General features: G+C 40.7%; 1 protein-coding gene across 2 annotated transcripts in view; it reads left to right on the forward strand.

The window, feature by feature from the left end:
• Nucleotides 1-27,604, forward strand: part of LOC108697267 (AP-2 complex subunit alpha-1) — a 44,645-nt gene that overhangs the window by 6,156 nt on the left and 10,885 nt on the right. Inside the window, exons 2-16 of one of the 2 annotated variants that reach the window (XM_041571640.1) lie at nt 3,292-3,360; nt 6,823-6,965; nt 10,989-11,182; nt 12,056-12,185; nt 14,521-14,622; nt 14,736-14,844; nt 15,851-16,001; nt 18,040-18,208; nt 19,066-19,203; nt 20,158-20,340; nt 20,449-20,546; nt 21,622-21,853; nt 23,330-23,494; nt 24,122-24,279; nt 26,721-26,786. In XM_041571640.1, coding sequence (XP_041427574.1) covers nt 3,292-3,360; nt 6,823-6,965; nt 10,989-11,182; nt 12,056-12,185; nt 14,521-14,622; nt 14,736-14,844; nt 15,851-16,001; nt 18,040-18,208; nt 19,066-19,203; nt 20,158-20,340; nt 20,449-20,546; nt 21,622-21,853; nt 23,330-23,494; nt 24,122-24,279; nt 26,721-26,786 — 2,107 coding nt within the window. The remainder of the gene's footprint in view (nt 1-3,291; nt 3,361-6,822; nt 6,966-10,988; nt 11,183-12,055; nt 12,186-14,520; nt 14,623-14,735; nt 14,845-15,850; nt 16,002-18,039; nt 18,209-19,065; nt 19,204-20,157; nt 20,341-20,448; nt 20,547-21,621; nt 21,854-23,329; nt 23,495-24,121; nt 24,280-26,720; nt 26,787-27,604) is intronic. The other variant, XM_041571641.1, reaches the window with a different exon arrangement.

A 27,604-nucleotide genomic window follows, 5' to 3' on the forward strand; every position in this document is an offset into this window, starting at 1 on the left:
GATGGCCTCACACATGGGCCAATAAGCTGCAGCTTTTATCGGCCTATGGGGGCCTTTTACTTTAGCACGGGATAAGGTCTGGCAAACCAGTGACACTATAGTGATTGTATGGAAGGAAATAATGTTACACAGTAGCAATTGTATTGGTAATGATACCTGAGTGAGTTTATTCCTGCTCAGCACATGGGCAACACATGCAACTAGGTAGAGCTGGAGGCTTGTTAACGTTTTACAGTTTGTAGCAAGGTATGGGGGGGGGTAACTTGTCTTTCTGAAAACTAGGGATGCACCGAATCCACTATTTTGGATTCGGCTGAACCCCTGAATCCTTTGTGAATACCAAACCGAATCTGAACCCTAATTTGCATATGCAAATCAGTGAGCGGGAGGGAAAAAGAGAGCCACACAATAAGTGCACGGCTAAAAAAAATCTTTACTTCCTTGTTTTGTGACGAAATGTCACATGATTTTAAGGATTCAGATTCGGTTCGAATCCTCTGAATACCCAACTGAATCCTGGATTTGGTGCATCCCTACTGAAAACAGCACAGGCTGAACCTGTCAGTGTGGGGTTGGACGAAGAACTGGATCTTGCCTTGTGTAAAGATTAGATGGGACAACACAATTACTACTGGGTGAAGGGGAGGCTCTCTTCTTCGGCTATTGGTAATATTCTATGGGGGTTATGTAATAATAGAAATTGTTAATAACGTGTATTGGGATGCTGCTTTTCAAATACAGAGAGTGACCGGTATTACATATTTTTACTTCTTACTGTGAAATCAAAATTGCACATTTGCAGAGCGTGAAAGGGTAGTTCTTTTTATATTGTAGCCAGGAGAGATATTATCTCTGTGCCGTTATAGATGTGTTAAGGTGAATACTAATCAGGCAGTATGTCATGTAGCAGGCAGTATGGTTTAGTTGTGTTATTACTGGAACCTGTCTCTTGGAGGGGCTCAGATGTGCTCTTTCAAGTTAATGGCATTTGCCTGGCATCACTTAAAGGAAAAGTAACACTTTAAAAATTAAAGCATTTTGAATTCATGACAATATAATGTAGTGTTGTCCTGCACTGGTACACCCGGTTGGGTTTGCTTCTGAAACGCTACTATAGTTTATATAAACAAGCTACTGTGTAGCCATGGGGGCAGCCATTCAAGCACAGGATACACAGTAAATAACAGATAAGTACTACTATAGTTTATATAAACAAGCTGCTGTGTACTACTATAGTTTATATAAACAAGCTGCTGTGTAGCCATGGCGGCAGCAATTCAAGCACAGGATACACGGTAGATAACAGATAAGTACTACTATAGTTTATATAAACAAGCTGCTGTGTAGCCATGGGGGCAGCCATTCAAGCACAGGATACACAGTAGATAACAGATAAGTACTACTATAGTTTATATAAACAAGCTGCTGTGTAGCCATGGGGGCAGCCATTCAAGCACAGGATACACAGTAGATAACAGATACTACTACTAGTACTACTATAGTTTATATAAACAAGCTCTCCCCCCCCCCCCCCGCTGATTAGTCAGATTGTGTTTGGTATCAGTGTAAGCAAAGGGCAGCTTCAGAAATTATTTAATGATATGGAGACTTTAAACTACAAAGGATTGGGGAGTTCGGGGGGGGGGGTAAATGCTTGATGAGTTTGTTGAGGGAGATCCCGAGTTAGGAGCTGCCTAAACAAAAGTGTTGGCTTTGATTGTGCCTTGTTAAAAGGTTAGCCCTCAACAAAGCATGTGTAGGAACGTAGAAGAAGGGCAGACCTGTAATAAAGTGTAATGCAGGTTATGGAAGGTCTTAGATAAACCACATAACTATTTTATATTAAGTGCAGACATTTAAATGGCATCTAGAGACAGATTTTCCAGATGCAGAACAGGAGAACTAAGTAATAGTCTTTTGCCACAACATATTTTATTGAATGAAGTACTGCTATTAGGACTGTGCTGAGACCTGAATACAGTGGCCCAGAAGGGACAGAACAAAGAGGAATTGAGAACAGGGTCAGGAAACAGAAGAAGAGAAAAGAGCAGACGTTGGCAGTTACAGAGGGGGAAGCAGGAAGATTGGGAGGATCAGCTACACTTGTGAAGCATCTGTTTTTACTTTATTAGCAGCTCTGCTCATCTGACTCTGTCCTGCCCTGTGAGCTTTCACTGGTTTTGAATTTTTGCAGTTATTACCCCAAAAACTTGAACATTCTGTAGCGATGGTTGCTGTTCTCTTTTTCTATCATTTTGGTTCTTGCACTTCAATGTCTTTTCATTTAGAAGCAGCATTTTAAGGTTCAAAGGGATTGTTCTCCTTTGTGTTAACTGTTAGTATGACGTAGAGAGGGATATTCTGAGACAATTTGCAATTGCTTTTCATTTTTTATTATTTGTGGTTTTTGAGTTATTTAGCTTTTTATTCAGCAGCTCTCCAGTTTGTAATTTCAGCAGTCTGGTTGCTAGGGTCCAAATTCCCCTAGCAATCATACACTGATTTGAATAAGAGACTGGAATATGAATAGTAGAGACCTGAATAGAAAGACGAGTAATAAAAAGTAACAATAACAATTAGGGATGCACCAAATCCACTATTTTGGATTTATTCGATCCCCCAAATCCTTCACAAAACATTTGTCAGAATACCGTTCCGAATCCTAATTTGCATATGTCACGTTATTTTGTGACAAAAAGTCACGCCATTTCCCTCCCTGCCCCTAATTTGCATATGCAAATTCGGATTCGGTTCAGCCAGGCACAATCCTGCTGAAAAAGGCTGAATCCTGGATTCGGTGCATCGGTAATAACAATACATTTGTAGCCTTACAGAGCATTTATTTTTTTAGATGGGGTCAGTGACCCCCATTTGAAAGCTGGAAAGAGTCAGAAGAAAAAGGCAAATCATTCAAAAACTATAAGAGAAAAAATGAAGGCCAGTTGAAAAGTTGCTTAGAATTAGCCATTCTATTAAAAGTTAACTTAAAGGTGAACCACCCCTTTAAGGCTTAGTTGTTTCCTTTTATGTGGTGTATTTCCAGTTGTGTGATGTCTCCCTCTGTGTCCTCTTTTATTTGTATATGGTTATGCTTGGGTCACAGAGGGAGGCCTTTCTCTTGAATCCCCCTCCCGTGACTCCCTTTTATAAGAGGGGCGCACACACAGGTGCAGTGTTTATATATAAGCGCAGCCTCTGAATTCAAATTGACACGGGGGGCTTTTTTGGGCAGCCATGTTGGTTTTATGACGCTGAACTGCATCTCACAGCTTGTTTTCTCCACTTTTTCAGGTAAAAGTAAAGAAGCAGAAATAAAAAGAATCAACAAGGAATTAGCGAATATCAGATCAAAGTTTAAGGGTGAGTAGATATTATACGTATGTAAGAATTATGCACCTTTTCATTCCCTTCATATGTTATTTGTTTGTTTTAATCTCACTTTCATCAAATAAAAACCAAGTTTGCTTTTTTTTAACCTCATTCACTATATAAACCATAGCTCTGCTGGATTTCTTGTACAGGTTTGGGACCTGTTATCCAGAATGCTCAGGACCTGGGGGTTTCCGGATAACAGATCTTTATTTTTTTGTATCTTCATACCTTAAGTCTACTAGAAAATCATGTAAACATTAACTAACCCCAAGAGGCTGGTTTTGCTTCCAATAAGGATTAATTATATCTTAGTTGGGATCAGGTTCAAGCTACTGTTTAATTATTACACAGAAAAAGGGAATCATTTTAGAACATTTGGATTATTTGATAATGGAGTCTATGGGAGATGTTAATTCCGTAATACAGAAACTTCTGGATAGCGGGTTTCCGCATAACAGATTTCCATACCTGTATAACAATACCCTTAGAGAGCACTTGGGTAAAACTTTCCATTCTAGGACACTTGCAAACTGGAGACTGATAGGCTGCTGCTCTGCTTTATCCATCAGTTTAAGATGTGCCCCTGAGTACAGGTATGGGATTCGTTAACTGGAAACCTGTTATCCAGAAAGCTCCGAATTATGAATTATCTCCCATAGACTCAACTTTTTTTCATATTTTTTCTTGTTTTTGGGGGGGGGATATTTCCTTGGATCACTTTTGCACCAGCTGATATGAATATAGTTCAATCTTCCTGTCTGTCAAAGCTCACACATCATGTGCCTGTTACAGGAAAACATGTTTTTTTTTTCACTTCAAACTGCATCAGTAAATAGTGCTGTTCCCGCAGACTTCTGCACTGAAATCCATTTTTCAAAAAAAAAACTGATTTTGAAATCTGAAATGGGGCTGCACATTTCAGTTTCCCAGATGCTCTAAAGGTGGCCATAGAAAAGATTTCTACCTGTATCTGACCATTTAGCACCAATAATGACCCTTCAAAGGCGACAAATCAAAATTTTTCGACTAGGCCGATCGTCTCCTGCCATACACGCACCGAATATTGGACAGAGATTGTCTATCTTTAGTTTAGCTGGTAGTTTTTATTTCTAAATGGCACTGTTTACACTGCAAATAATTCACTCTACAATATAACATTTTATTCCCGAACCACAAGTGTATTTAGTTGTAATATTGGTGTGTAGGTGCATCTCAGGTCATTTTGCCTGGTCATGTGATTTCAGAAAGAGCCAGCACTTTAGGATGGAACTGCTTTCTGGCAGGCTGTTGTTTCTCCTACTCAATGTAACTGAATGTGTCTCAGTGGGACCTGGATTTTTACTATTGAGTGCTGTTCTTAGATTTACCAGGGAGCTGTTATCTTGTGTTAGGGAGCTGCTATCTGGTTACCTTCCCATTTTTCTGTTGTTTGGCTGCTGGGGGGAATTGGAGGAGGGTGATTTCACTCCAACTTGCAGTACAGCAGTAAAGAGTTTTTTTATCAGAATTTTATCAGAGCACAAGTCATGTGACTGGGGCAGCTGGGAAACTGACAATATGTCTACCATGTCAGATTTCAAAATTAAGTATAAAAAAATCTGTTTACTCTTTTGAGAAATGGATTTCAGTGCAGAATTCTGCCGGAGCAGCACTATTAACTGATGTGTTTTGAAGAAAAAGAAAAAAAACCTATGACCGTATCCCTTTAAGTAATTTAAAATGTGCCCTTATGGAAGCAGATTTCCCATGTACTTTTAGGATTTCCTGCTTTTTGGACTTGACCAGCGCGTCAGTTTGATGCCAATTGCAGCTTAGTAGTTGCAGGTTGCACTGCTTTTAGCTGCTAAGGAGGGGGTTGACTTGGCTAATGTGTTGCTATTGGCAGTTTGCAGCCTGAATCACAAGCAGATCATCACACAAGTAACAATAGGCTTTAAGCCTACGGCCACACTGGGCTGATTCTCGGACTTCCCGCAAACCCGCAATCCTGACTCTTCTTTGTCTGCACCGATTCAAGCGTAGGGGGCTGATATTTGGCCTGGGTTTATTTGCAGCCTGAGAATTAATCGAGTGTGCAGCACCCCTTCACCTTGCTGAATCTTCCTATAGAATGGCAAAGGTCACTGTGAGGAAACAAGCAATAAATAATTATGCAATAAGTAAAGTTTCACACAGTTACTGGGAGGCTCAGAACAGTGTGCATACTTCTAATCTCACAGGATTTTCTTATAAATCCCTTACATAATTATTGTACAGGTATGGGATCTGTTATCCGGAATGCTCGGAACCTGGGGGTTTCCGGATAAGGGGTCTTTCCATAATTTAGATCTTCATGTCTGTGTCTACTAAAAAAAACATGTAAACATTAAATAAGCCCAATAGGCTGGTTTTGCTTCCAATAAGGAATAATTATATCATAGTTGGGATCAAATACAAGTTACTGTTTTATTATTACTGAGAAAAAGGAAATCATTTTTAAAAATGTTGGATTATTTGATTATAATGCACAAAAGCCATGAATATTTTGTAAATTATATCCTTATAAACGGTGAGTTCTGATGTCATTTCTGTCACATGACTCACTGAAACTTGTGTGTTATAATAAATAAAGTACCCCCAGTTGCAAAATATGAGGATATTAGAAGTTACATCGGAGTTCCATGACCTGTATAAAAACACTCGGCCTTCGGTCTCATGTTTTTATATGGTCATGAAACTCCTTGGTAACTTATAATATCCTTATATTTTTATAATATCCTTAATTCACTATATAATGGAGTCTATGGGAGACCGCCTTTCTGTAAGGGTCAGGGCACACACTAAGATTAGGGGAGATTTAGTCGCCTGTCGACAAGTCGCCTTTTCTTCGTGCGACTAATCTCCCCAATAAGCCTTGTCGCCGGCTAGAATCTAATTATCCTTCCGGCTGGCACTCAGATCGATTTTTTTTTTTTTTCCGAAGTCGCCCGGGACTTTGGTAAAAGAAGCGCTCAAAGTGCCATCCCACCGGCGATTTAGATTCTAGCTGTCGACAAGGCTTATTGGGGAGATTAGTAGCCCGAAAAAGAGGCGACTTGTTGACAAGCGACTAAATCTTAGGGTGTCCTCTTACACTAATTCAGAGCTTTCTGGATAACTATTTTCTGGATAACAGATCCCATACCTGTATCTAATAGAGGAAAAACCAGTCCAGAAGATGCTGGAATTAAACAGACATGTAAAAAAAAATCTGCTATGCCCCATAATCACACGAGGCTGAATGATAATGTTCCTGGAACCAGTTGCTTCTGCTGATTCATTTTGTTTGTGGGCAAAATAACTAAATGCCTCGTCACAAGCCATGTGCTTATTAGTCTGTGTGCAGAACATGTCGGGAGATTGCATATCAATATATTTTGTGTCACAGATGTTTGATTTCCCCATGTCGTCTTATGCCTTTACTATAAACAGGTGACAAAGCACTCGATGGCTACAGTAAGAAGAAATACGTCTGTAAGCTGCTCTTTATCTTCCTGCTGGGCCATGATATCGACTTTGGGCACATGGAAGCTGTGAACTTGCTGAGCTCCAATAAATACACAGAGAAACAGATTGTAAGTAACTAAGGAACAGCGTGAGAGGCACTGCCTCCTACCCAGATGGATCACCCTGCCCCGTGTTCACTATAATTATAGCAAGATTAAAGGAGACATATTGTGTACAAAATAAGAACGTACCAGTGCATTATACTCATTTAGAGATAGAAGAATTGTGCTTAAAAAAAGAAGTGTTTCAGGCTGATTTATTGAATATTTCTATAAAAATCCTAATAATCCCTCCTTTCTCTTCCACTTCCTGTTCCCTGAATTCCCAGGCTGTGCAGGGGAGTCGGCGGCAACCAATCAGCAGCTAGCAGGACCTGATAGGGAACTGAAGTCTGTCTTTGCTTGTGTGACTGCAGGGCTGTGATTGGCTGTCCCCCTCCTACTGTGCTTCTGGCAGGGACCGTTAGGACACGCCCACCTCTCATTTAAAACGGAGACCAGAGAACATCTATAGGGAGCTCCAATAAAGGGGCTATTTTTAAAGATATAAATTTTAAGCACCATGTAAAAGCAACACCATATATTACTCGTAATTGCCTACTAAATTAAGGTTTTGATATGGCTTCTTCTTCAGTAGTGTCAAATACAGAATATTTTACTTTACTTCGTTTAGCGTGGCAAGGGCTTCGGTAATAACAGTGGCTGACATTATTATTTTAGCCAAAGACGTATGAGAGCTGCAGGATATTTACCTTTATATTGAGGGCGTGGCTTATATATTTAACGTGAAATTAGGGAAGATGTATGTGCCAGGTTTTTGTGACCATATGCGAGCCTCGCTATCCCAGGGCTCTAAAATATGATAATTTCAGGTAGAGGGACTTACTGTGTGCATATAGTGAAATAAGAAAGCCAACCAGGGGTTTGTGTTACTTGCATTGACTTGCAAGGGGGAAACAATTCCTTAAACACTGATTAATATGAGGAGAGGCCATTATTGAAGACTGGACCCCCCCCATCCTAATCCCCAGAGAAGGTTAAAGTGTTGTTCGTCTGGATGCACGGGAATTGCAAATCTATAAAGGAAAACTAAACTTGTGCACTTAATTAAGAGCGCTGTATTGGCCGCCCTCCTCTCCAAAACCGGCAACTGAATTTCCACAACAGCTCTGTTTGCCCTATCAGTTCTCAAATAGCAAACGGGTTAAAGGAACAGTACACCAAAAAAAAGTCTATCAAAGTAATTAAAATATAATGTCCTGTTGCTCTGCGCTGGTGAAAATTCTGTATTTGCTTTAGAAACACAACTATAGTTTATATTAATAAGCTGTTGTGTAGCCATGGGGGCAGCCATGCAAGCTGCAAAAAAGGATACACAGCAGATAACAAATAAAACACAATTGTATTCTACAGGTCTTATCTGCTATGTGAACTGTGCCCATGGCTACACAGCAGCTTGTTTATATAAACTATAGTAGTACTTATCTGTTATCTACTGTGTATCCTGTGCCTGAATGGCTGCTCCCATGGCTACATAGCAGCTTGTTTATATAAACTATAGTAGTACTTATCTGTTATCTACTGTGTATCCTGTGCTTGAATGGCTGCCCCCATGGCTACACAGCAGCTTGTTTATATAAACTATAGTAGTACTTATCTATCTACTGTGTATCCTGTGCTTGAATGGCTGCCCCCATGGCTACACAGCAGCTTGGTTATATAAACTATAGTAGTACTTATCTGTTATCTACGGTGTATCCTGTGCTTGAATGGCTGCCCCCATGGCTACACAGCAGCTTGTTTATATAAACTATAGTAGTACTTATCTGTTATCTACTGTGTATCCTGTGCTTGAATGGCTGCCCCCATGGCTACACAGCAGCTTGTTTATATAAACTATAGTAGTGTTTCTGAAGCAAACACACCAGTTTTACCAGTGCACAGCAACAGTACATTATATTGTGATTACATTGATACTTTCATTTATTACTGTTCCTTTAAGCAATGTGCTATGCTACTGCTTTTTTGGGAACAGGTCCAGCAAACATTTTTGTTTTTGTGTCAGCACAGCGATAAGTACTTGGATTTTTAACCTTTTATTACCCTTGCTTTTTTTCACTGTGCGCAAACAAAAAAAAAAGTACAAAATATGTCCTTGGATTTACAAAGAACAAACAAGTTTTAGTGTTTGTTCTCCTACATTTGCAGCTGTTTTGTTGCTAGGTCAAATAGAACCTACTACTTCACACTCTACAGAGTAACTATTTATATTCTTTACTTCTTACTCATTTACATTTATGTCCAGCATGTGTCCCTCAGCCTTTTCTTGAATCACCGTTGCCTGCTTCCCCCAGTATCCTTTGCTGGGGTAGCAATAGTTTAAGATTATGACTCCCAAACTCTGGGGCTGCCCCCCCCCCCCGCAAGTGGTTCCCAAACCAGGTATAATGGTGGGATCCTGAAGGCCCATAAGAGTGTTATGAAGTAAACACTCAAACACACAAGAGGGCCTGAACCCAAAACATCCGAACCGCTCCGTCCTATGACCTGTGACATTTTTTAAAGGAAACTTTTATGTTTTTATTCCCCGATTATACAGTGAAACATAATAAAAAACACAAACAAAGAACACAGGTAGAAAACATTAAAAAAAGAAAGTGTGTTATTAAAGGGATACTGTCATGGGGAAAAAAAAAATTTCCAAAATGAATCAGTTAATAGTGCTGCTCCAGCAGAATTCTGCACTGAAATCTATTTCTTAAAAGAGCAAACAGATTTTTTTTATATTCCATTTTGAAATCTGACATGGGGCTAGACATTTTCTCAATTTCCCAGCTGCCCCTGGTCATGTGACTTGTGCCTGCACTTAAGGAGAGAAATGCTTACTGGCAGGCTGCTGTTTTTCCTTCTCAATGTAACTGAATGTGTCTCAGTGGGACATGGGTTTTTACTATTGAGTTTTGTTCTTAGATCTACCAGGCAGCTGTTATCTTGTGTTAGGGAGCTGTTATCTGGTTACCTTCCCATTGTTCTTTTGTTTGGCTGCTGGGGGGGGGAAGGGAGGGGGTGATATCACTCCAACTTGCAGTAAAGAGTGATTGAAGTTTCACAAGTCACATGAATTGGGGCAACTGGGAAATTGACAATATGCCTAGCCCCATGTCAGATTTCAAAATTTAATATAAAAAAATCTGTTTGCGCTTTTGAGAAATAGATTTCAGTGCAGAATTCTGCTGGAGCAGCACTATTAACTGATTCATTTTGAAAAAATGTTTTTTTCCCATGACAGTATCCCTTTAAGTACAGAAGGTCTTGATCATCGATCTAGAACAATGATCCCCAACCAGTAGCTCGTGAGCAACATTTTCCTCTCCAACCCCTTGGATGTTGCTCTGTCTTTAAAGCAGGTGCTTATTCTTGAATTCCAGGCTTGGAGGCAAGTTTTAATGGCATAAAATCGAAGTATAGTGCCAAGTAGAGTGTCCTGTAGGCTGCTAGTCCACATAGGGGCTACCAATTAGCCAAACACAGCCCTTATTTGTTACCCCAAGGAACTTTTTCATGCTTGTGTTGCTCCCTAACTCTTTACATTTGAATGTGGCTCACGGGTAAAAAAGGTTGGGGACCCCTGATCTAGAAGTAGGGAGCAGATTGATAGCCTGGTTTAATTTAACACGGAGATCCTAGAATTCCCATATAGATCTGAAGGCATTGGCAGTCCTAACATCAGCAAGATTGAAGGTCACTGAGGCTCCCAGTCCAGACTCCCACCAGGGACTCCAGGTTTTATCAAATTTTTTGTAAGTACCTCTGGCCTCCTAGGTCAGTTTGATGAGGGAAATAGTGGAGTTGACCAGACAGACACATTTTAATATAACAATGACATCTCTGTAACTGTCTTGTAAAGGTTTCTGGGCCCTGTAAGAAAATATTAACATTGCCCCACAAAACCTCAGCTAAATAATGTAATATACACAATAAGTAAGATCTGAGGTTACTGTTTAATTCTGGATACAATATTACAACAAATGATTTCTTATTCTGATGTAAAGAAGTAATGTAACCAATACTAACATTCTTTTATTTCCCTAGGGCTACCTTTTCATCTCCGTTCTTGTGAATTCCAACAGCGAACTTATTCGTCTCATTAATAACGCCATCAAAAACGACCTGGCCAGCCGTAACCCTACTTTCATGTGCCTGGCCCTGCACTGCATTGCAAATGTGGGGAGCAGAGAAATGGCTGAAGCATTTGCCTCTGAGATCCCAAGGATTCTGGTAGCCGGGTAAGGACTCTTTGGCTTTGAGTGCCAGATTGGACTGGTATTCTCAAGTGTCTCTACTCTGGCAGCCTCAGACCAGTTTATTGGAAGGTGAATGACCCCTGTTAAAGGGTGGTTCGCCTTTAAGTTAACTTTTAGTATGTTATAGAATTCTAAGCTATTTTTCAATTGGTCTTCATTATTCATTTTTAGTACTTTTTTTAATTATTTGCCTTCATCTTCTAAATCTTTCCAGCTTTCAAATGGGGTTCACTAACCCCATTTAAAAACAAATGCTCTGTAAGGCTACAAATGTATTGCTATTGCTACTTTTAACTAGTCCTCTTTCTGTTCAGGCCTCTCCTATTCATATTCCAGTCTCTTATTCAGATCAATGCATGGTTGTTAGGGCAATTTGGACCCTAGCAACCAGATGGCTGAAATTGCAAACTGGAGAGCTGCTAAATAAAAAGCTAAATAACTTGAGAACCACAAATAATAATAAAAAATAAATAAATTGCAAATTGTCTCAGAATATCACTCTCTACATCATACTAAAAGTTAATTTAAAGGTGAACAAAGTTACTGTGGTTAAGCAACTGGTTGACATGACATCAATTGGATGACTGCAAAATATCAGAACTATAGTCATGATAAAGGTCCCAGTCACATCTTATTGATTAGATACAGGTGAGGATATTTGGATCAGCTAAGCAATTAAAGCACTTCTGTATTTGTCAATATGTTTGTTCTTGTACTCAATGTGTGTCTGTCAGCCCAGTAGAACTGACTTTTTTCCTAATAAGAATCTGTATTCAGCACCTCTCTAGACAATGGATTTTACCTTGTCAGGCTTTGTAATAATGTTTTTTAATATGAAATGTGCTTCCTCTGTAGGGACACCATGGACAGTGTAAAGCAGAGTGCAGCCCTTTGCTTATTGAGGTTATACAAAACGTCCCCGGATCTTGTACCTATGGGGGAATGGACATCTCGGGTTGTTCATCTTCTTAATGATCAACACATGGTATGTTTCTCCCAAATATTATTGTATGTGTAGCACTAGCAATGAGAGAGCCACTGAAAATAGAAAAGGCTCAGGTTACATAGCAGACGGCAGGTAGGTTGGTGGTCTACAGAGCTTATCTGTAATGTGCTATTTAGCCCTATTTCAATTGGCGGCCCATTGCTACACAACTGTTTGTGTATATGAACTATTGTACTATCGTAGTGTTTCTGAAGCAACCGGATCAATTTTACCAGTGAATTTTACCAGGGAAACTGTACCTTATATTTCAGTTACTTTATAACACTTTATTTTTTTTGTTTTACTGTTCCTTTTACCTACCTGTATGTTTTGGAATGTAGGAGGAAATACTTAGCAGAAACCCACACAAGCACCGGGAAAGCGAATAGGAGGTGGGAGCAGGAGGGGAGAGGAGGGATGGAGGTGAGGGACAGAGGAGTGAGGGAGGGGAGAGGGACAGGGGAAGGGAGGGGAGAGGGACAGGGGAAGGGAGAGGAGAGGGATGGAGGGGAGAGGGTCAGGGGAAGGGAGAGCGAAGGGATGGAGGGGAGAGGAATGGAGGAGGGAGGGGAGAAGAGGGAGGGATGAGGGACAGAGAGGAGGGAGGGTAGAGGGAAAGAAAAGGGGAGAGGGAGGAAAAGGGGAGTGGGACGGAGGGGAGGATGGGGAGAGGGACGGAGGGAAAAAGTGGAGTAAGGGGTGTGAACAAGGACTAGGGGTAGGCAGAATCCAATTTTAGAGGTAGCTGCCCAGCGCCCCCCTATCATTGCACCCTCGACAGCTGCCTCTTCTGCCTACCCCTAGTTCCGGCCCTGGCTACAGGACCCTTGTTTGAGTTTTATTCACATTCTTTTTCTCATCAAATAAATAAAGGGGCCTTGTGTGTTTCCTACATAGCAAAATGCTGCATGGCTGAGACGAGAGTAGAAACATGTACATATCTTTACAGGATTGTTGAGTGAGTGAAACGGGTTCATTGTTCAAATGAGCAACACTGCAGCTACAGGTCACCGGTGTTTAACAATACATTTGTTATTTACCTTGGATTTGGCCACACACCCAGAACTGCTATTCAGCCCATAAATCTTTTAATTAAATAACTTCATATTTAATTATAAAATTAATAATCAAGTTACAGGAAGTGAGCAGCTCTGTGTTGAAGTTATTAGGGCTTGTTATAAAACATTGTATAGAAATAGGTAATATTGCTATTTGCGTCATGCATGTTTGAACTAAAACAGATATTTTAACCTTAAAAAAAAAAAAAAAGTTATACTAGTGTTCAGCATCAGTTAAATAAGGGGTCACCAACCGCCGGGCCGCGGACACTTCTGCACTGGGCTGCCCAGCGCCCAAAAACGCGGCACGGCCAAATTGGATGCTAGCACGTCCAAACTTGCTGCCGACCCCACCCCCCCGGTCCTTGCAAAAAAATAAAAGGTTGGGGACCCCTGAGTTAAATGGTATTGCATTATTACTACAGGTATGTGACCCGTTAACCAGATTGCTGGGTTTAGACTCATTTGCATCTCTATATTTTATGTTTACTATAAAAATCATTTAAAGGGTGGTTCACCTTCAAGTTAACCATTAGTATGTTAGAGAATGGCAAATTCTAAGCAACTTTTCGATTGGTCTTCATTGTTAGTTTTTGATAGTTTTTGAATTATTTGCCTTCTGATTCTTTCCAGCTTTCAATTGGGGGTCACTGACCCCATCTAAAAACAAATGCTCTGTAAGGCTACAAATGTATTGTTATTGCCTTTTTAACTAGTCCTCTTTCTATTCAGGCCTCTCCTATTCATATTCCAGTCTCTTATTCAAATCAATGCATGGTTGCTAGGGTAATTTCGACTCTAGCAACCAGATTGCTAAAATTGGAAAATGGAGAGCTGGTGAATAAAAAGCTAAATAACTCAAAAAACACATATAATAATAATAAATAATAATAATAATAAAAAAAAAAGAACCAATTGCAAGTTGTCTCTACATCATTAAAAAATAATTTAAAGGTGAGCAGTCTCTCTTTAAATAAACCCAATAGGACTGCTTTGCCACCAATAATGATTAATTATATCTTAGCTCAATCAAATACAAGCTACTTTTTTATTTTTACACAAAAATAAGTGTGTGTTTGTGTGTGTATATAAAGCCTAACGTATAAAATATTTTCTTAGCTGAGCTGCCATAGGTCAGATTCACAGTTCCTGTTGTGATTGTGCTGGAAATGACACAGTCTGGGTCAGTAAGCTGGATCCTGCTAGCCATTTAGCTCTGTTGTGCTCCATCATTCTGTTGTGTATAGACCTGACTAAGGTATTGCTCTTTGTTCCAGGGAGTGGTTACAGCAGCTGTCAGTCTAATCACCTGCCTCTGCCGCAAAAACCCAGATGACTTCAAAACCTGCGTCTCTCTGGCGGTGTCTCGCCTAAGCCGGGTGAAGTTTCTTTCTGCATTCTTTTCTTTTTGTTGTTAATATTTCATTCATTAAGTGCCCATATGTTTTCTCTTTTGCTACTGTCTGATTTTGGATTACATTCCCTCTTACAGATTGTCTCATCGGCCTCCACAGACCTGCAGGATTACACATATTACTTTGTACCTGCTCCCTGGCTCTCCGTAAAACTGCTGCGCCTTCTCCAGTGCTACCCACCTCCAGGTAAATCTCAATGGGGTCTTCTTGCACTCCCCTGAAAGCATGCCTTCTCTCTCTGTGCCTCTCTCTCTCTGTGCCTCTCTCTCTCTCTGTGCCTCTCTCTCTCTCTCTGCCTCTCTCTCTCTCTCTCTCTCTGCCTCTCTCTCTCTCTGCCTCTCTCTCTCTCTCTGTCTCTCTCTCTCTCTCTCTCTCTCTGCCTCTCTCTCTCTCTCTCTCTCTCTCTCTTCTCTCTCGGCTCTCTCGCTCGTCTCTCTCTCTCTCTCTCTCTCTCTCTCTCTCTCTCTCTCTCTCTCTGCCTCTCTCTCTCTCTCTCTCTCTCTCTCTCTCTCTCTCTCTCTCTCTCTCTCTGCTCTCTCCTCTCTCTCTCTCCTCTCTCTCCTCTCTCTCTTCTCTCTCTCTCTCTCTCTCTCTCTTCTCTCTGCCTCTCTCTGCCTCTCTCCTCTCTCTCCTTCTCCTCTCTTCTCTCTCTCTCTCTGCCTCTCTCGCCTCTCTCTCTCTCTCTCTCTCTCTCCTCTCCTCTCCTCTTCTCTCTCTCTCTGCCCTCTCTCTCTCTCTCTCTCCTCTCTCTCTCTCTCTCTCTCTCTGCCTCTCTCTCTCTCTCTCCTCTCTCTCTCTCCTCTCTCTCTCTCTCTCTCTCTCTCTCTCTGCCTTCTCTCTCCTCTCTCTCTCTCTCTCTTCTCTCTCTCCTCTCTCTCTCTCTCTCTGCCTCTCTCTCTCCTCTCTCTCTCTCTCTCTCCTCTCTCTCTCTCTCTCTCTCTGCCTCTCTCTCTCTCTCTCTCTGCCCTGCCTCTCTCTCTCTGCCTGCCTCTCTCTCTCTCTGCCTGCCTCTCTCTCTCTCTCTCTCTCTGCCTCTCTCTCTCTCTCTCTCTCTGGCCTCTCTCCTCTCTCTCTCCTCTCTCTCTCTCTCTCTCTCTTCTCTCTCGTCTCTCTCTCTCTCTCTCTCTCTCTCTCTCTCTCTCTCTCTCTCTCTCTCTCTCTCTCACTTGTCTGTGTGCCACCTTTGTTTCAGAGGATGCTGCTGTGAAGGGCCGCCTAGTGGAGTGTCTTGAAACTATCCTAAACAAAGCACAGGAGCCTCCCAAATCCAAGAAAGTGCAACATTCCAATGCAAAGAATGCTATACTGTTTGAGGCCATCAGCCTAATTATTCACTATGACAGGTAGGTAATACACACATTAACACACAAAGAAAGCTGGGTATTGAGAAGGTAGATCATACTTGTGCTATTTAAGGGTAATGTCACCCTTCAGTATCATCACTTAAAATCACCCCATGTTACCTCATTGACATCTGTGGTGCAAACTGGTGCATATGGAACTTGAATCATGATCCTGAATCATAACATTCTTTTTTTATGTAGACTTTGTGAAATTGCTTAAGGGTGGTGGCAGACAGGGTGATTAGTCACCCAGCGACAAATCCTCTCTACTGTGGGCAACTAATCTCCCCAAATGCCCTCCCACCGGCAAGAATATGAATCATGGCGGGATAGCATACGAATCGCCGGCGGCAAGGCATCTGGGGAGATTAGTCGCCCGAAGTAGTGACAATATGTCACTGGGCAACTAATCTACCAGTCTGCCACCATCCTAACTGGTAAAAGACTTGTTGTTCTTGCATAGGGGCAAACAGAAGGGCTCTTATCTTGCTTAATTGCAGTGATTCTAAGGGTCTGGTCACATGGGCAGATTCGGGGAGATTATGCTCCAGACAACAAATCTCATCTTCTTTGCGGCGACTAATCTGCCTTCTGCCAGCTAAAATGAAAATCGGATCCCTTCGTTTTCCGTAGTCGCCCGAAATTTCCCCATGAGGCAATTATGGGCCCCCAGGCAGTTCTCATCTTAGCCGGCAAAAGGGAGGGGAAGGCAGATCAGGGAGATTAGTCGCCACGAAGTAGAGGAGATTTGTCGCCTAATCTCCCTGAATCTGCCTGTGTGGCCTAAATATGCTTTAGCAAAACAAAGTAAAATCAATTACCCTATATCTAAAAGGCTCATTAACATTAACTGCCTTGCTGCTTGGAGATGCCTGAGGTTGATTCAACATTGAGAGTAGGTTGCAAAGCTGATATGAGACCGTGTGAACTGATCTAGAGGAAACATTTATATAGTATATCATGGATAAGGTGCTTCAGTGGTTCAAGCTCTAACACGGAAATATGTGTTATTTGTGGCTCTCTACAGAACTATAGAATAAAAACCTGTAGGATTATAGAAATGTTTATTTGTATGCTGCGTCAACAGACAAAATATTTTTTACTTAATGGTGTTCCAGGTGCTGTAACGCTTGCACTTAAAACCGCAGTTGTTATAGTAGACCTCTGTAAAGCCCCAAAATAGCTCTTCCAGCAGTCTGTAGCTGCCAGACCGATGCTTTGATATCTTTTGCTTTGTTTAAACCAAACTGAATGACAAATGCAGTATATAAGTGTATGTGTGACAAATGGTTTCAGATCCTCACTGGAAGTGATCCCTCGAAAACAGGAAATCCAATCAGCCAGTACCTTGTCTGTGTTTTTGTCAGCCATGATCTAGACTGGCAATATATGTCCATATGCTGTACTAGGTTAATTGCTTATCATATTTACCATGTGGTACATTACAGTCATCGGAATCTTCTAAACAGAACTTATTTTTAATTAAAGTATAAGTAAACCTTTAAAATTAGTGAATGTAAACTTCATGAGGGGGCTATTCTAAGCATTTTTGTAATATACATTCATTATTTATTTTGTTTTTATTCCAAGATATTAAGGGATACATGTACTGTAAATATCAATGAATTTTGTTCCAAAAGCGCCACCTGCTGGTCAGTTTCCAACCAGTCTGACCACAAAGTAGTCAAGGAAATTGTCAGCAGAAAAGCTGCTCTGATGTCCTCTTTCTTTCTCCTGACAACTTCCTTGACTACTTGGTGGTCAGACTGGTGGGAAACTGACCAGCAGGTGGTGCTGTTGTAACAAAATTCATTCATATTAACAGTACATGTATCACTTAATATCTTGGAATAAAAACAATATAAATAATGTATATTGCACCATTTCTTAGAATAGCACTCTCATCAATTTTGCTTTCACTTATTTTAAATGTTTGTTTATCCTTTAAAGCGTGGTAATAGTCAGTGTTTCTTCCATTACCTATATTTAGGGCTAAGTTGTATTTGCCACATTTCATATCTGTTTTATTCTTTATCAGTGAACCTAATTTGCTGGTGAGAGCCTGCAACCAGCTCGGCCAGTTCCTGCAGCACCGTGAGACCAACCTTCGTTACCTTGCGCTGGAGAGTATGTGCACGCTGGCCAGTTCAGAATTCTCACACGAGGCCGTCAAAACCCACATTGAAACAGTCATCAATGCCCTAAAGGTGAGTAGGATAATCCTGAAATAAATTTGGTTAAAGGGCATGTAAAGGCAAAAAAATAAAATCCCATTTTTACTTTCTTTAATGAAAAAGAAATCTTTTCATTTAATTAAAAAATGTGTACAGTTTTTATAAGAAACCTTGTTTTACTTGCTCTGACAGCTGAAGATAGGAAACTTCAGACGGTCCCTAACTGCTCTGCAGGGAAAGGATCATACATATTTTCAAACAGCAGGGGGAGCCCTCACCTTACTTCCCAGATCTCAAGCAGCTTTGTTTGTTTCCCTGTAGAGCAGTCGGCGACTATGTAGAGATTTGTATTGGATTTTATTTTTGCCTTTACGTCCCCTTTATTGTTTCCAACCGCAGCTGCAGGGAGAAAGATCATGGAGCCAGATTTAAACAGATAAACTGGGATTCTATTTGGAGGATGTTCTGCAGAGTTGGAGAAAGTTTGTATTAAACAATACAAAAACTATAAAATCCACATTAGATTACATGACAACACAGGACCCAGTGCAGTCTGTATATTCTGATTATTAATCAGTCTTGCTGTATTGGCTTCTGGCAGATATTATTTGACTTGTGCTGTTTTGATAATTTATGACGATCCCTAAGCAGCCCAGACCACACTGAGCATGTGCACAGTCTTGGTCTTGCAAAGATGTTGAACAAAGTTACAAGATGGTGACCCCCTGTGGCCAACTTTGAAAGCATAAATCATTTGTTTGATTAGGCTTGTGGTGCAGTGAGTTTATGTTTAGTATACAAAATACAGCATTTACATCATCCCCTTCTGTGGGAGGAACTGATATTAAAGGATTTTTGTTTGTTTTGTTGTTGTGCATATATTCCTTTAGACAGAGAGAGATGTCAGTGTTCGACAGAGAGCAGCAGATCTCCTTTATGCCATGTGCGACCGCACCAACGCCAAGCAGATTGTAGCTGAGATGCTCAGTTACCTGGAAACAGCCGACTACTCGATTCGGGAAGAAATTGTATGTGAATGGGTGTATGCCATTGTATATAGAGGTTTGCTCATGTGTTTCTGTTTGTCGTCTGAAAGGGGTTGTTCACCTTTGAGTTAACTTTTAGTATGATGTAGAGAGTGATATTCTGAGACAATTTGACTTATTTAAGGTTTTTGAGTTTTTTAGCTTTTTATTCAGCAGCTCTTTAATCTGCATTATAAACAATCTGGTAGCTAGGGTCCAAATTCCCCTAGCAACCATGCATTGATTTGAATAAGAGACTGGAATATGAATAGGAGAGGACCATACTGGAAAGACAAGCAATAAAAAGTAGCAGTAATAACAAGTGTGTAGCTTTACAGAGCATCAGCTTTGGGGGTCAGTGACGCCCATCAGAAAGCTGGAAAGAGTCAGAAGATAAAGGCAAATAATTCTAAAACAATCAAAAATAAATAATGAAAACCAATGGAAAAGTTGCTTAGTATTGGCCATTCTATTACATACTAAATGTTTACTTAAATGTGAACCACCCCTTTAAAGGAGAAGGAAAGGCTAAAGCTTTATCAGAAAGGTCTATATAAATACACCAGTAATCCCTCAAAGTAATGCTGCTCTGAGTCCTCTGTCAAAAGAAACACAGCATTTCTTTCCTTCTATTGTGTACTCATGGGCTTCTGTATCAGACTTCCTGTTTTCAGCTTAAACCTCCAGGGCTAGGGCTTGAGCATGCTCAGTTTGCTCCCCCCTCCCTCCTCCCCCTCCCTGCTGTAACCTGAGCCCAGAGCTATGAGTGAGTAGGGAGAGACTCAGGTAGGAAGTGATGTCACACCAAGCTAATATGGCAGTTGTGTCCTAAACAAACAGAGAGAGCTTCTAGAGCTGTTTACTCGGGTATGGTAAAGCATTCTAGCTTTCACTATTGTGGTTAATCTATTGGCAATAAACTGCCTCAGTAGCTTTCCTTCTGCTTTAAATAATTAGGTATTGAAGGTTGCCATCTTGGCTGAGAAATATGCTGTGGACTACAGCTGGTATGTGGACACCATCCTGAATCTGATCCGTATAGCTGGGGATTACGTTAGTGAAGAGGTCTGGTACCGCGTCATCCAGATCGTCATTAACCGTGATGATGTACAAGGCTACGCCGCCAAAACAGTGTTTGAGGTAATTAGTGGAGTATTCTCATCCTGGATCTGCACTTTCACCTGGATAGTATAGTACAAACACAGACAATGGCTACTACCTCCAAAAATTTGTATTTGCTTTTCCTAGGCTCTACAAGCACCTGCTTGCCATGAAAACATGGTGAAGGTGGGAGGATATATCCTGGGCGAGTTTGGTAACCTTATTGCTGGAGATCCTCGGTCTAGGTAAAATCGCTCTGTTCAGAAAGAAAACTGCCATTTAAAATCACTGTGACAAAATGTTCTTATCTAAGGATTTTGCTTAGTTCACTGTATTACCTGTTCTAGCAAGTGGAACCGGTAAAATATAGTTACAGTAGAACCCCCACAAAAAAATGGTGTAGAATCCAGTAAAATGTAAAATCAGGGAAATGTATTATGCATAATATATAAGTGGGACCACAAAACAACATTGTAAAATGAGGGGAAACTTAAAGGGATACTGTCATGGGAAAAAAAAAAATGTTCAAAATGCATCAGTTAATAGTGCTGCTCCAGCAGAATTCTGCACTGAAATCCATTTCTCAAAAGAGCAAACAGTTTTTTTTTTTATATTCAATTTTGAAATCTGACATGGGGCTAGACATATTGTCAATTTCCCTGCTGCCCCTGGTCATGTGACTTGTGCCTGCACTTTAGGAGAGAAATGCTTTCTGGCAGGCTGCCGTTTTTCCTTTTCAATGTAACTGAATGTGTCTCAGTGGGACATGGGTTTTTACTATTGAGTGTTGTTCTTAGATCTACCAGGCAGCTGTTATCTTGTGTTAGGGAGCTGCTATCTGGTTACCTTCCCATTGTTCTTTTGTTTGGCTGCTGGGGGGAAAAGGGAGGGGGGTGATCTCACTCCAACTTGCAGTACAGCAGTAAAGAGTGATTGAAGTTTATCAGAACACAAGTCACATGACTTGGGGCAGCTGGGAAATTGGCAAAATGTCTAGCCCCATGTCAGATTTCAAAATTGAATATAAAAAAATCTGTTTGCTCTTTTGAGAAATGGATTTCAGTGCAGAATTCTGCTGGAGCAGCACTATTAACTGATTCATTTTGAAACATTTTTTTTTTCTCATGACCGTATTCCTTTAAAATCAGGGGATGTAAAATGGGGGTTCTAATGTATTTGGATGCAGTTAATCAGGGATTTGATTTTGGATTCTTGCAAATCCTTAGTATTCTTTCTTTTTGCTTCTATTTGGCTGGATGGTTGCTCATCTGAATTCAATGCTTTGTGTACAGCGTCACTAACACTCATTGTCTTGTTCAGTCCCCTTGTGCAGTTCAACCTGCTTCACTCCAAGTTCCATCTGTGCAGCGTATCAACCCGAGCCCTCCTCCTCTCAACCTACATCAAATTCATAAACCTCTTCCCTGAGACCAAGACTACGATTCAGGATGTGCTGCGCTCGGACAGTCAGATCAGAAATGCCGACGTGGAACTGCAGCAGAGGGCCGTCGAATATTTGAAACTCAGCTCCATCGCCAGTACAGATGTGCTTGTAAGTGCCCCTTGTTCATTTAGTGGAAATATTGATTCATTGTTAGAGGATACCTTCCATTTATCTTAGTAACATAGGAAGTTAGGTTGAAAAAAAGACACGTCCATCAAGTTCAACTTTTAACTCTATTTTAACCTGCCTAACTGTCAGTTGATCCAGAGGAAGGCAAAAAAAACAATTTGAAGCCTCTCCAATTTGCCTCAGAGGGGAAAAAATTCCTTCCTGACTCCAAAATGACAATGGGACCAGTCCCTGGATCAACTTGGACTATGAGCTATTTCCCATATCCCTGTATTCCCTCACTTGCTAAACACCATCCAACCCCTTCTTATACCTATCTAATGTATCAGCCTGCACCACTGATTCAGGGAGACAATTCCACATCTTCACAGCTCTCACTGTAAAAAACCCCCTTCCCAATATTTAGGCGGAGCCTCTTTTCTTCTAATCGGAATGAGTGACCTTGTGTCAGCTGGAAAGACCTACTGGTAAATAAAGCATTAGTTATATATTATCATATGATCCCCTTATATATTTATACATAGTTATCATATCACCCCTTAAGCGCCTCTTCTCCAGCGTGAACATCCCCAATTTGGCCAGTCTTTCCTCATAGCTAAGATTTTCAATACCTTTTACCAGCTTAGTTGCCCTTCTCTGTACCCTCTCTAATACAATAATGTCCTGTTTGAGTGATGGAGACCAAAACTGTACGGCATATTCTAGATGGGGCCTTACCAGTGCTCTATACAGTGGAAGAATGACCCCCTCCTCCCTTGACTCTATGCCCCTTTTAATACAGCTCAAGACCTTATTTGCCCTTGATGCTGCTGACTGGCATTGCTTGCTACAGCCAAGTTTATCATCTACAAGGACTCCAAGGTCCTTTTCCATTATGGATTTGCCTAGTGCAGTCCCATTTAGGGTATATCGATGACATATACTTGAGTACTGTGTATGAAACATTCTTTCTCTGCGGGTTGTTTTTACTAATCAGTGATGGCTGTTATACTGCTGATGCCCCTTGTCCTGAAATAGCATGGGTCCTTAATTTTTTTTTTTTTAATCCTCGAGGCACATTCAGATGTAAAAAGAGTTGGGGAGCAACACCACATTTAAAAATGTTCCTGGGTGGTTCAAAATAAGGGCTGTGATGGGTCATTTGGTAGCCCCTATATGAACTGGCAGCCTACATGAGACTCTGTTTTGCAGTACACTTGGTTTTTATACAACCAAAACTTGTCTGGAATTCAAAAATAAGCACCTTCTTTGAGGCCACTGGGAACAACATACAATGAGTTTTTGAGTAAGATGTTGCTCATGAGCCACTGCTTGGGGATCACTGCTTTATGAATTCTGTTTTTATCTATAGGCTAATGATAAAAAATATGCTACTTTCTACAGATGAAAGGATCTAAATATACAGTTCTGTTCTCCTCTTATACGTCAGCATCTGTGTCCCTTTAATTCCCACAGGCAACAGTGTTGGAGGAGATGCCTCCATTCCCAGAACGGGAATCCTCCATCCTGGCGAAACTAAAGAAGAAGAAGGGACCAGGTGCTGTCAGTGAATTAGAAGAAGGAAAGAAAGATCAGAACTCTGAAATTAATGGAGGAGCGGAACCAACGCCAAGTACTGCCGTAAGAAATGTATTTGTTTGATTTCTGTTCTCCCTTATAATTACTGTGGTTTTGTTTCTTTTAATTATGTACCTTGCCTACTCCTACTGTACACATCCCCCATTCTCGAACAACTCAAAAATACATCATGTAGAAGGATATATTAAAGGGGTTACGTTCTAGTATGATGATATTCTGTGACAATTTGCAATTGATTTTCATCTTTTATTATTTGTGGATTTTGGGTTATTTAGCTTTTTATTCAGCAGCTCTGCAGTTTGTAGTTTCAGCAGTCTGGTTGCTGGGGTCCAGATTACCTTAGCAACGATACATTGATTTGAATAAGAGACTAGTCTATGACTAGGAGAGGCTCTGAATAGAAAGATGAGTAATAAAAAGTAGCAAAAACAATACATATATAGTCTTACAGATTTGCGACCCCATTCAAAAGCTGGCAAGAGTCAGAAGAAGAAGGCTAATGATGAAAAAACTATAAAACATAAATAATGAAGACCAATTGAAAATTTGCTTAGAATTTGCCATTTACGGCATACTAAACGTTAAATCAAACCAACCCTTTAATATAAGGTCCTTTGAGACTATCACTCTGTTCATTCTGCTGCATGTTTTTATTTATTTATTTTATAGTCCACTCCTTCCCCGTCTGCTGATCTTCTCGGGCTGCGAGCTGCCGCTGTCACAGGATTGGCGGCACCGAGTGCCGGAAGCTTACTGGTTGATGTATTTTCAGACACACCTACGTCTTCAGCCTCTGTTGCCCCCGGGGCTGAAGAGAACTTCCTTAGGTATGGGGGGGGGGTGTTTTTCTAATGTGCGCTGCTCTTCATCAGTTTCACTCCACTCACAGTCTCCTGTGATGCCACTGCACCATATGGCAATTGTGAGAATGTACAAAGAGTATTTAAAGGGATACTGTCTAGGAATACATTTTTTTTAAATGCATCAGTTACTAGTGCTGCTCCAGACGAATTCTGCACTGAAATCCGTTTCTCAAAAAAGCAAACCGATTTTTTTTAATATTTAATTTTGAAATCTGACATGGGGCTGGACATATTGTCAGTTTCCCAGCTGCCCCCAGTCATGTGACTTGTGCTATGATAAACTTCACTCTTTACTGCTGTACTGCAAGTTGGAGTGATATCACCCCCTCCCTTTCCCCCCAGCAGCCTAACAGAACAATGGGAAGGTAACCAGATAGCAGCTCCCTAACACAAGATAACAGCCGCCTGGTAGATACTCAATAGTAAAAATCCAGGTCCCACTGCAACACATTCAGTTACATTGAGTAGGAGGAACAACAGCCTGCCAGAAAGCAGTTCCATCCTAAAGTGCTGGCTCTTTCTGAAATCACATGACCAGGCAAAATGACCTGAGATGCACCTACACACCAATATTACAACTAAAAAATACACCTGCTGGTTCAGGAATGAAATTTTTATATTGTAGAGTGAATTATTTGCAGTGTAAACAGTGTAATTTAGAAATAAAAGTTACACTGTAAGAATCATGACAGAATCCCTTTAAGTAGCTCATGGTGATTATAACCAGCCGTTTGACAGTAAAATACATTATTAAATTCCAGCATTGGTGGCAGACATTTTGCAAAACTAAAACTGCCAGCTGGTTGGAGTCAGACATATTTGCATATTACCCCTCTGCCCAATATCTTTTCCAAGTGTTGTGTTCATATGATTATAATAGAAAACCCCACTGTTCTCTGCTGATCTGCTTGTGTTTGCTCTTCTTTCTGTGTCCCCTGCTGACTGTCTTAATTGCATGTAGGATTTATGTCTCCTTTCTTGGTCTTTCTTTTCCTGTCTTGCTTCTGGTGGGATTGTTTCTTGTTTTTGTCTGTCTTGCTGTGACCGCCTGTGATTGGATGGGGCAGTGACTTGGACCCGCCCTCTGAGTGTCCTGCGTCTCTATTGGTCGAGGCAGCCCAGCCTTCAGAGTAAGGGCAGATTTAGTAAGATTTAATAGAATCCATGATCATCATTGCTAATTCTGCAGCTATGATACCTTGCTCATACATTGCTTTACTGCAATATTAAGATTTAGACTAATAACCAGCTCAGAAAAAGAGTATTTAGGTCAATGCTCTTTAAAGGAGAACTGAAGCTTAACTAAAGTAGGTAGAAATGTTGTACATTATGTTTGTGCTTCTGTACCAGCCCAAGGCAACCACAGCCCTTTAGCAGTAAAGATCTGTGTCTCCAAAGATGCCCCAGTAGCTCCCCATCTTCTTTTCTGCTGATTCACTGCACATGCTCTGTGCTGCTGTCACTTACTGAGCTTAGGGACCCACTCACAATATACAGTACACATAGAATAGAAATGTCACAATATAAGGCTGATTAGTAATTAATACAGATAATTACTACATGGCAGCACAGAAACCAGTGCAATTAGCATCAGAATGTAATAATCAGCAAACCTGTAGCATCAGCTTATATTACAGGGGAAGCTCATTTTCTGCTGGATAATTAGTGACGAGCCCTAAGCTTAGCTTCTCAACAGCCAATCAGAGCCCACTGAGCATGTGAGTGTCACAGACACTTTCCAAGATGGTGACCCCCTGTGACAAGTTTGAAGTCCTGGATCATTGCTGCTATTGACAAGCTGAAACTTTAGCCTTGTGCAATAAGTTCACTATATAAAATATGCCATTTTAGCCACATTCATTTTTAGAGTTAATTCTCCTTTAATTGTTCACATGCAGGCTGCCCCTTATTTTTAAACTGAAAGCCGGCGGATGTTGTTAGGCCCATTCAGGCCCAACCTGGGTACTCTCTCTTTGGTTGGACCCCACCTCCACAATTGTGGACTTAACGATCATATGAATATTAGAAAGGATTCATTGTAAACAACAAGCATTGACTCAATTCAGTCTGGAATTTTTAGGCAGACTTGGATAGCTGCATTTAGCCCTTGGGCCCAAAATTGAGCAGCACTGATCTACATAAATATAGTAATTATATGTTGAAAAAGTTAAAAAATCTAAAGGGCAGTTGCCTTTCTAATATTAAGATATTGAGAAGTTTGGTTTAAAGGGGAGGTTTTCTGTCTTACTTTGTCTTCCCTTGTGTCTGTGTCCTTGTGTCTGTTGGTAAAACTAACACTACTTATCATTTTAACAGATTTTATTTTGTTTCTCCTTTCTTTTTATTATGGTCCTCGCTTCCTTTTCCTTCCTTTTCCATGTTCTGATGCGCCTCCTTGCTCTTAGCTCTGGTTCTGCTGCTTCCGAAGATCCTGCTTTGCCTATTGCTGAGGCTGATGAGCTTCTAAACAAGTAAGCGTGTGTTGCATTCCTCCTCTTGTACAGCAGTTTTTCTTGGGTTGGGTTCAATGCAACTGTGGAGCAAGGACACCCAACATTTCCATGGATAATCCTGAGTCTTATGCACGTCCTTGCTTTGCTGTAGGAACATCACTTTGGGCCTTGCATCAAATCCATGACCAAAATGAAGTCTCAGTCCGCAGCCATCACTAGCTTGAATTGTTGTTATATATTTTTTTTTTTAATTCCTTTTTGAGTTTTATGTTCATAGATAAATTAACAAAATATAGGTACAGATAAATAATATAAGAAATAAAGAAAGAAAGGAAAGCGCATTTAAGTACCACATTGTTATAGAGAGCAGTTTCTAAAATATATGAGGGGTATTTGTATCACAGTTAAGCACCCACAGCATCGATATAGCGATAAATTTGTCTGTGCACCCTCTGGAGAAATAGGCAGCCTTATAGCATGGCAGGGCCTTGTTTACTAGTTCCTTCCAGGCCTCCAGTGTTGGTATATCAGGTCTATTTCACTTTAGAATAATTTGTTTTTTAGAATAGTACATTAAAAGTTGGAGTAAGGTTCTACTTTCTGCTGCGTCTACAAGACCTCTTCTAAGGCCCGATAGTGCCACTGTAGGATCCGGTTGTATTGTAAGGACCAGCACTTTAGATATAAATTTAAAGATAAGCTTAGGACACAATGTTATTATATATTTACTGCCCCTTCAACCAACCAGACTTCTGGGAAAGCTCTGCTAAGTGTTAAAGGGACACTGTCACCCAAAATGCATCAGTTAATCGTGCTGCTCCAGCAGACTTCTGCAC

This window comes from Xenopus laevis, chromosome 7S, assembly GCF_017654675.1.
Source record: "Xenopus laevis strain J_2021 chromosome 7S, Xenopus_laevis_v10.1, whole genome shotgun sequence".
In the NCBI taxonomy this organism is placed as follows: Eukaryota; Metazoa; Chordata; class Amphibia; order Anura; family Pipidae; genus Xenopus; species Xenopus laevis.